The sequence below is a fragment of the Monopterus albus genome, unplaced genomic scaffold (assembly GCF_001952655.1).
Source record: "Monopterus albus unplaced genomic scaffold, M_albus_1.0 scaffold1.1, whole genome shotgun sequence".
Lineage (NCBI taxonomy): Eukaryota > Metazoa > Chordata > Actinopteri > Synbranchiformes > Synbranchidae > Monopterus > Monopterus albus.
The window spans coordinates 2580034-2589829 of record NW_018127881.1 but is presented as its reverse complement, the minus strand read 5'-3'; the positions used below and the strand labels follow the sequence as shown (position 1 = coordinate 2589829).

The following is a 9796-nucleotide window of genomic DNA, read 5'->3' as shown; positions in this document are numbered from 1 at the left end:
AAGAAAAGAAAAAAAAAAAACCAAGACAAAAGACAGCTGATGCAGACAAAACCTTGCCCTGATGAATGTTGAGCTAAACCTGACAAAATACAACTGAGACTGAGTTGCGTCAATTCTACATGTACTGTAACTTGCTCAAAAATGTCCACTACAGTGCAGCACAGATGGTTTCATTTAATGACTGATATAAATATAAAACCCAGCATCACAAATGCAAGAAACATTCTGCACATATAATGCATTGTTTTCTTTCTTGCAGGATTAACATTTAAGTAGAGATGAGACCTGAATACCTACAGTAAAAAAATACAATTATTTGTCGGCTCTCCCACGTTGCAAACCTAATACTTCAAAGTCATTAAGTGTGTGAGAGCAGCTTGCATTGCATTATGAACACATTCACTCAGTGTAAACATCCTTCAGCACAGTGATTAGTTGACTAATATGAATGCCATTGCTTACAATTCCCATAACAACCCCAAAATATTAATTAGGAAGACATGATATGATGATGATTTTGATATAAAAGTAGTCTTGAAAAGGTGCAATATTATTGCTGGCTCATCAAACTGAATTGTGATGAAAGAAGTAGGCAGAGGCCAAAATGTATATTAAGCATTAATTCAACACAAAAAAGGTACTATTATAGCAAACAATTCTAGTAGAGCTTATTTTCTCACATTGGGAGCTGCAGAATTGTAGAAGATAAAGCTGGCAGTGTGTATTGTCTTTTATCTGTGGTTATCCCACCACTTAAGAAAGGTGTGCCTCAGCAGCAGGACAAATACTGTACATTGTCCTGTCAGAGTACCCCAGAAATAAAGGCTGAAGGTGGCTAAAATAAATCAAAAGAACACATGGATGTAGCTAGCAACAGGTTAGAGGCCTAAGCATCACCTGAGGGCTGTGTTTCTTGAAGCAGTGCATGTGCTTGCAGTTCCATGTATAGTGTGTCTTCATTAATGTGCTTGCCTCAGTGGCAGTTCTGGCAGTTAGGATGACACGGCTGATTATTTACTCGACATCTACAGCCACCAGATATGTCGCCAGTGCCCTGTTAAAAACAAACAAATAAATAAATAAATGATTAAGGGTCCTATTTTGAGGATCCATGGTGTCTGATCAAGATGTACGCCAGTACATCAAGTGGTATTTGGGTGTGTCTACGTTCATTTTTTGACGATGAGGAAAAACGATTCAAGTGCCTGTGCAAGTAACAAAAAGGTTGTACTTGATCTCCTCATTAAAGTAGGGGTGTGTTTTGGACATAACATGCAATTATCCAATCAGTGTGTAGTCTCATATCCCCTTTAAGAGTTTGAACGTTGGGTGGACGTCAGTAAAATCTTCCACTGAGGAAACAGATCTGCTCATGTGCGGGGTGAAGGCGCACAATCACTAATCAAAATGCTATTTATTATAAATGCATATATATACTGATGTACACAACATTCAATAAGTTTGCATGTCCTGCACAGCGCATCCCAGGGTATAACAAGCACAGTGCATGAGCATTGTGGACAGACCTACTGTAGATACGGTCAAAGCGCCCATTAACTAGCACTGACGATTTGACTGTTGGCCACAGACCCGGTTTTTGCTGGTCAGTGGTCTCTTTGTGCACCCTCATATTACCAACACACCCAAAATTTACCTGGACACACCTACTGGCGCGAAGTCGACAGACTGCTGCTTGGCAATAAGGCAACGTGTTGCGCATGTCATGAAAACACTAATTGCACAGGTAGGAAATTAGGTAACACAGATGCACTACCCGCCCTGCACGCCATGCATTTGTTGCAAGATAGGGCCCTAAAAGTCAGGCGCACAGCTCAAAACAAATGATACGATAACTTTCCTGAACATGGAACCAACACTGCATGATAATGTGCTTATCTTGCTCCATGTATGTGTGCATGCACTCACGTTTGGTCCCCAGCGAGCTTGTTTGGTGACCCAGCAGATTTCTATCTTGCACATCAAACAGCAGATCCAGTCACAACCATCTTTTTTCTGAATGATGATGTCACACTTTGGACATTTCATGGCCTCCCCACTTTGCAGCAAATTCTACATTGGCACACAGTGGAGTAATATAAAACATCTGCTTTTATCAAAAATTAAACTATTTACAGGCCATTAAACAACATGAAACAAATTGACTACTTCCTTAAAGTGATCATTTGAAATAACTACCAGAGTTATAGTTAACTCCTTTAGGATGTAATGAAGCACTTTCTTATTTTAAGACCTTTCAGAATTGCCTGCTCCTGTTAATGGCCCACTGGTTAATACTAAATTGTGGTGCCACACAGGAAGTGATGCATTCTTTTGTTTATACTTTTGTTTGTTACTGAGCAACCACATCAGTGAAATGTGTGCACAGGCACGGGACAGAAAATGACCCACAGTGACTAAGAACTTATAAGGAGAGCATCCCTGATTGTGAACGGCAAACCTGTCTGTAATAAAAGGAAATGAAGTTGTTACTGTTTCATGTTTCTCAGTCCACACTGATCTGCGAGCACATGCCTGTTCATTGTCCAGTGTCATTAAATGATCATTTTTTACTTTCTTTCTGGGGTCATCACACAGAGTTTTAAGGTTGACCTACCTCTAGCATCTGCTTAGTTTTCTGAGCCGCCTGGTCGTTCTCTGCTCGAATGCGCAGGTCATCTTGGTAGTCCTTACAATTCATGCCTTCATGGATGGCCTGAAAACATGCACAAAATCCTTCATGTTTGGTGCATCTACTATTATTACACAAAAAAGAAAACCTTGCTCAGTTAATCCAATACATTTAGCTACCCTGCAGAGAATGCAGTTGATTTCTCCGCAGAGCTCACAATCAAACTCATTGACTTCATCCTCATAGATGCACCACCCTCGACAGTTCGGAGTCTGACAGTGGAAGCTGTGATCTGAGCGGCTTTCTGCGATGCTCAGACGCAACTCCAAAAACCGCTGGTGCTCCTCTTCTGTGAGCAGCTGCATCATACAGTTAACAAAAAGAGAAGCAGAAAAAGTGAGAGGTTACATACTGCATGGCTGTCAACTCTACATAGAAGACATAAGGAACATGTTACCTACTTTTTAAAAGGAGTTTTGAAAAATGTCTTACATTTGAAGATTAAGAGGCCATTCTATTTTTTTTATTTTTCTGACTAACCAGACCAGTCATGCTTTCAAATGCTAATGTACTAAATGTAATTGTAACAATTTTCTGTCATCACTGACCACTGATGAAGAACTCATAATTGTCTGGATTATAATTTTTATGCTTAATGTTCTTTTTGACCGTCCGTTCTCCAAGTTTTTTTTTGTTCTCCTGTCTTACCTCTTTGATCTCTCGGTCCTGTAACTTGCTGTCACATTTTTCAGGACAGGACACCTCAGCATCTTGAGTGTTCAGTATTGTCCCTCTGAGACATTCCCTGAATGAGGAGAGAGAATCATTTAGAAATACAAACCTATAAATGCATAAAATATGAACATTTAGACATTTTGCCAATAATGGCACATACATTTCTGTGCAAAAGCTCTAAGCCACCATTAGATTAGTTGTTTTAGCAATGTTAAGATGACTAGATATATTTATCTAATCAGAAAATACAGGAAATACCATGTAACTAGAATTAAAAGCACAGAAACATCAAAAAAATCTGCAGATAAACTGAATACTCAAGATGTGGGATTCAAGCTGTTCTAAAGAAATATGAAGAATCCAGAGAGACTAAGGACAAAAACAGAAGTGGAAGATCAAGAAAACGATCCAAATCTGATGAGCAGTTTCTCAGAGTTTCTTCATTGAGGGACCGGAGGAAATCCAACAACGACCTGGCTCAGCATGAGGAAGCTTCATCGGGATGCCAAGTAGATTCTTCCATAGTTGGAAAAGGTTTGATCAGGAACAGCCTTTGTGGAAGGACAGCAGCCAAGAAACCACTTTTTCAGAAGGTGGACAAGGAAAAAAGGCTGAGATACGTAAAAGCTCACAAAGACTGGAGTGAAGGTAAGTGGAAAAGAGTATTATGAAGTGATGAATTGAAGATTGAAAGCTCCAGGTCCAATCATCAACAGTATATGAGAAAAAGAGTTCAAGAGAGGTGGAAGAATGAGTCCCTGCGGCCTTCATTGAAACATGATGGAGGATCTGTTACGGTTTCAAGACGTCAACACAGTCTCCCCAAAAGAATTCAAGCTGTGCTAAGTACAAAGGAGGTCAAACTAAATACTAGCTTTGGACTGTTTAATATTGTCTACATATTTCCTGTATTTTCTGGTTATATCTTAATAAAGAGGAATACATATAAATTATCATTTCAACCTTGCTAAAACAGCAAAACTAATGGTAGCCTAAGACTTTTGCACAGTACTGTATATGACAAGTTAGACCTTTAGAAAAAAGACACAAAACCTTTATTACTTTTACATCATACAATAATGTTTCAAAGCAGCTTGTTGTCTGACCTGCAGAAGACGTGTAGACACTCTCTGAGGGTGATACCTTCTCCTGGCTCCAGAGTAGAGAAGCAGATAGGACAGTCTGTCTCTGTGGAGCTGGGGATGAGATTCTGCTCTTCTGTTGCCAACAGGTATAAGAAGTTCATCTCTCGTTCCTCCTGCTGAGCCTTCATTGCCCAGTAGGAGAGAGACACAAGCGCACAGAGATTCATTATATTCGTTACAAACATCATAAGTCTGTTTCTAGAAAAGAGAAAGTGAAACTGATTTTGATTAGTGCTGTGAACTATATTCACTGTTTATTTAATACACTTAAAGACTTAGTAAAAGGCTAGAAATCAGGCAAAAAAAACTAAAACAAAAAACAGGTGTTCTACTGTAAATACTTTTTAGGTTTTACAAATACAAACTCCAAGACTCCAACAAATACTCCAGAGTGCACTGTCTGCTAAATGGTTTCCACACAACAGCCATATACTTTAATGAGTCTGGATGACCAGATTTAGATCAAACTTAATCTGTATTTGGCACCAGGCTGAAAACATTCAGGATTTTTTTGTCTGATTTTTTAATGAATAGCACTGTCACCTGTTCATACGGCCACCTGCCCCTGCTGAATACGCAGAACCTCCTGCTGGTCTGGCTGGTAGAAGTCAGGCACCTCATAACCCTCTGGCCGGTCCCCTCCACACATCTCACAGCCAGGACGAGTTGGCTTGTTCACATATGTGCACATAGCACATTCCCAGCCCAACTACACAAATACACACACACAGTATGCTTGTACAACACCTGGAGACACCTACAGGCTCAGTCACGATGCAGACACAATGTGTAATAGGTTGTATTCGGACCTGAGGTTTGGGAGCCACTGCAGGTTTACGAGGAGGTCGGGGTTTAGGAGGAAGAGGAGGAGGAGTGTGCTGAGCCTCTGGAAGAGGAGCTGTTTTCTCACCACCACCAGCACCTCTGGGAAACAGGTGTATTGACTCGATGATGCCTAAGAATAGATTATCATTTAAGCTGACTTGTCAATTCCACTGGAAATCAAGGCCAGCAATTTGAGAAAAAACCCCTGGGTATTGAACAGCAGTATGTTTCAGTAAAGAGTGTCTGTACCCTGTCAAATAACAAAGGATGGCAATGTATGACTGGATGTTTTTGTTGCTTTATTTACTTATTATTAGATCATGTTGACCTAATTGATAAGCTGTAATAAATAGATTGTTTTTCATATCAAAAAGTCAAAGGTATTCACTCGGCAGTGTTGTTGCAAAACGTCTACAAAACTGATCGCATCCATTCATCATCTATACCACTTATCCTGAAGAGGTTTGCTGGAGCCTATCCAGAGAGGGAGGGTAAACCCTGGACAGGGCTGACACTTGGAGACAGACAACCACATTCACTCCTATGAGTAGTTTAGAGTGAGTGGAAGCCGGAGTACCTAGAGAAAACCCATGCAGGCACAGGGAGAACATGCAAACGCCACACTGAAAGACACCAACTGGACTGAGGCTCAAACCCGGGGCCTTCTTGCTGTGAGGTGACAGCGCTAACCACCGGGCCCCCAGTTACTGCCTAATGACCCTGTCAGCTATGGCCTGCTGTGTTTTATGATTTGCCATGAGTACAGGTATATTTGTGAACGTAGGCTACTGCGAGTCAATATTTGTGATAAGCTAAATCCACAGATTAACAGACATCGAAACAAACTGTTATTTGTAGCCTTGACCTGTGTATGTGTTGCACTGACCCTCTATGCGTTGCTGCTCCTGGTCTAATTTGTGTTGATGTCGTGTCAGATGACCAGCTTGGGCAGAGAGGATAAACAGGAAAGCCTGATCTCCATCCTGTCGGACACCGTGGCTGTACAATGTCTCCTGGTCCTGAGCCAACCGCTTCCCGATCACCCAGCGCTGCACCAGCGGATGGAACCCGAAGTCGTGGCTGATCTGTGAATGTGGAATGAGGGACAGACAGATGAAGACTTGAATTAAATTAAAATCACAAAAATAACAGACTGATAGAACTGACAGATCATGACTGAAACTAGTGTTTATAGATTATATCTCTGATGAAGTGTTACAGGTTGATATGATATTATGGATGCTAACGAAATCAAAATTGCTGTCACATCAGTACCTTGTCTTTAAGTTCTGCAACTGTCATGTGAGAAGAAACCACAATATTAACTGGGATGTAGGTATCTGACTGAGCATCCTCCACTCCAACCCACAACCTATACAACAGAAAACAGAACCAATCAGTCTTAGTTTTATTTCTCCTTACTGCATAACTGACATAAACATGTGCATCCATCCTCCATAGTTTTTAACATTTCCAGCGAGTAACCACACACAGAGACACAGTCATGCATGTGCAAAATTTTGTTGTTCAGTTCTTGTTGCCACAGTGCTCTTCCCTAAAAACAACAAGGTTGGTTTTTGTTTTTGCAAACAAAAAGGAAGTCACACACAGACTCATCCCCACAGAGAACTGTGTCCCACCTTATGGAGTCCTGAGGGTAGGCCTGACTTTTGACACTGACGGACACTGGAACACTGAGTTGTGACAGCCTCTGACACAGCTTAACTGCTTCTTGACTGTCCCCACCGCTGAGGGCTTCACTCAGAGAGATGGCAAGTTCCTCAGCTGGCAAAGAGAGGTAGGGAGGAGTTCATATCCTCACGTGACTTAATAGAAACACACTTCTTTTCACAATAGCTGCTACCATTCCTGTTTGGGAAACCTATATTGTGCAATGTTTGTATTTTTTTCCTCTGTTCCTTCCTTACATATTAAAATACAAATGTTCAAAGGGAGAAATCAGAAACTGTTACATATAAAAATCCTTTAATTTGGTGGGATTTAGGCTACAGTTAGTCAAAACAATGAATCACATTGACTATCACCACCAGGCTTTTGGCACAAATCAATAATGAACAATGGACCCTATAAAACGTGTCCTTCTCACCAGTGACAGAGCTCAATGGAGTGGGTTTTTTACGAGTAGCCAACGTGACAGGAAATAAGGAGAGATCTATGGGGTAAGCTGTCTGGGACCCCTCATAAGTCATCATAAAATCGAAACTCATTTGAGCTGCTCACCCTCTTTTAAATTTGCGTTTCTTGCAACTTCAGAAGCCATAACGTCACCTGAAATGACCATAACACAACACCTGACGTGACAGAAAACACAAAAACACAAACATCGCAGTCATTACATAACAGCTGCTCACTAGACAAGTTTCGCACCAACCCTCTCAGGTCGTGTTGTTGCAGTCCTGTGCGCATCCGACGGTCATTCCCTAGGCTCGTCCTGAGAGGGTTGGAGGCAAGAACGGTAGTTTACTATTAACTAGATAGAAAAATCAGTGGAGTGCAGACTGAACTTCTCGTTTTCGTATTCTGCCGCAGTGCCCTGCTCTCACCTCGCCGCTGACAGAACGGAAAGCGAAACCGATTCAAGTTCAGGAAGAGAAAACTGCTTTGGCACAACCGTGCGCCGCCTCCTCGTCATGCCCCTGAAAAGTTTCTGCTTCATCATGCTGATGTTACATAGCCTACGATGTAAAAACAAAAGCAATTCATAAAAAAATAAAAACAAAGGCAATTCATCTTCATTTAAGTATGTCATTGATCATAACTCTTCTAATTGATTTTTCTAACCTATTTAATTCCAGGCAGATCATTGGGCTCTACTAAACAAAGCAAAGACAGTGCTTCAGTTCAGTGATAATAAAACACTGGATTTATTATAATAATAGAATGTACTCATGACTGTTTTTTTTTTCTACCAAGGTCAAAACGCTGAGTCCCAGCATCCGGCAGATGGCGCTACCTGATAAAAGATGGTCTATTGGAGTTTTACAGCTCAAACTTGGGTGGCATAAATAACTGGCATGTTATTTTAAACACTATTGGAATACATTTAATTTAAAGTTAAGCTGTCAATCGCCTATGTGTGACCTATGAGCCACAAGATGCCTGACATGAGAGAGGAGCATTTTTATTGGGGCTTATTGGTCTCCCCTATGCGGGTTGTAGTTTTAAATACAAAGTTTGTATACCATTTAAATAGGATACTGTTCATACATAAACAGAAGTGAGTGCTATGCAGAAGACGATCAGAGGCTAAGAAGCAGTTGGTCCTGATCAAGTTAACACGCAGATAAATCGCAGCGGCTCCAGCAGGAGGGGCTGGCAGCTCTGCTCCGCAGCGCACCTCAAAGTTGCACAGCATCTCTGGGTCCCCCCGCCTGATTCCTCTGACTTGACCGCGCTCACACCTGCAGCCTGTCTCTCCTCTACACTTCAGCCGTCACTTCACTTCAGCCTTTTGTCCGTCAGCAGTGGGAACGATCTGCAAAATCAAGGTGTGTCTCGACGCGGTCAAAGATGCTGGCTTGTACGGAGATGATCACTATGTGCCTGCAGTCGGCCAAACACAAGCATCTCCGAGCTCAGGAGCAACAGCAGCCGCTGCACAGCGCCGGACAGGGGCTTACTATATTTCATGATGTGAGTGGATCAACTCTGTTACTCATTCTTCACCATGAAAAGTGGTATTTGTTCAAATTATTAGCGCTTTGTTACTGGTGTAAAGCATTTTTATTGTGTTGCCATATTAAAAGTGGGAAAATATATATGATTGACCGATGCAGTTTACAGACAGTGTAGTTGTAATTTGGACTCTCATACTTGTTTCTTTCTAGAAAATTCAAGTGAAAAGAGAAATGTTCTCATCGTTTGCTCACATCACACACACACCCAAAGATGATACAGTAGCTCTTTGGATGTTTGTGTGTGCGTGTTTGTCAGAGCAAAGTAGGAAGAGCTGCAGCTGCTGCCTCTGCATGATAAATTAAGCTCTCCCAGTTGGATGGGCTTAGAGGCTGCTGGGGGTTCTCCCATTATAGCTGAACACACACACACACGCACACAAACACAGATACATTTCTGGTCTTTCAAAAGATGTATTTAACATCATGTAAGCCTACTACAAACACAACACCACAGAGCTTTCTAACAAATTGTGTCAGCCAACGACCCGTCGTCTGTGTGGAGCAGCCTCAAAAGCATCACTGGCTATAAGAAACTACCTCCCAGGACCTGAAGTGGACGTCCAACATCAGGACCATCATCAAGAAGGCACGGCAGAGGATGCACTTCCTGCACCAGCTCAGGATGTTCGACCTGTCCCAGGAGCTGTTGATACAGTTCTACAGAGTGAAGGACTATGGTTCTTCTTACCATGCTAACTCTGAGAGACGAGACAGTCCAAGTAACTTCAAAACAGTGCTGATTTATTCAAAGGATCACAGGTAAA

The 9796-nt window shown here is 41.6% G+C and overlaps 2 protein-coding genes across 2 annotated transcripts in view; one reads left to right on the top strand and one right to left on the bottom strand.

The window, feature by feature from the left end:
- Positions 1 to 6: 6 nt before the first annotated feature.
- Positions 7 to 7561, bottom strand: rbck1 (RanBP-type and C3HC4-type zinc finger containing 1). The gene is made up of 12 exons (XM_020608432.1): positions 7442 to 7561; positions 6975 to 7119; positions 6610 to 6706; positions 6221 to 6419; positions 5319 to 5464; positions 5064 to 5218; positions 4471 to 4656; positions 3338 to 3434; positions 2809 to 2988; positions 2615 to 2713; positions 1927 to 2070; positions 7 to 1054 (listed from the first exon to the last, which is right to left on the bottom strand). Exons 1-12 carry the CDS (start codon positions 7545 to 7547, stop codon positions 974 to 976), a joined length of 1635 nt encoding a protein of 544 aa, XP_020464088.1. The 5' UTR covers positions 7548 to 7561; the 3' UTR covers positions 7 to 973.
- Positions 7562 to 8649: 1088 nt separating this feature from the next.
- The window catches only part of necab3 (N-terminal EF-hand calcium binding protein 3), a 31265-nt gene continuing 30118 nt past the window's right edge, over positions 8650 to 9796 (top strand). Inside the window, exon 1 of the mRNA XM_020608334.1 lies at positions 8650 to 8988. Within this exon, the coding sequence (XP_020463990.1) occupies positions 8866 to 8988 (123 nt within the window). The 5' untranslated portion in view covers positions 8650 to 8865. The remainder of the gene's footprint in view (positions 8989 to 9796) is intronic.

What these genes read in the sequence shown, in the direction of transcription:
- rbck1 (XM_020608432.1), bottom strand. Translation starts at nt 7,547, where the DNA reads ATGATGACTTATGAGGGGTCCCAGACAGCTTACCCCATAGATCTCTCC. An exon ending in TTGCAGAACTTAAAGACAAG is followed by an intron (nt 6,420 to 6,609) that starts GTACTGATGTGA and finishes CCACATTCACAG; the next exon opens with ATCAGCCACGACTTCGGGTT. An exon ending in ATTCAGCAGGGGCAGGTGGC is followed by an intron (nt 4,657 to 5,063) that starts CGTATGAACAGG and finishes CTGTGCGCTTGT; the next exon opens with GTCTCTCTCCTACTGGGCAA.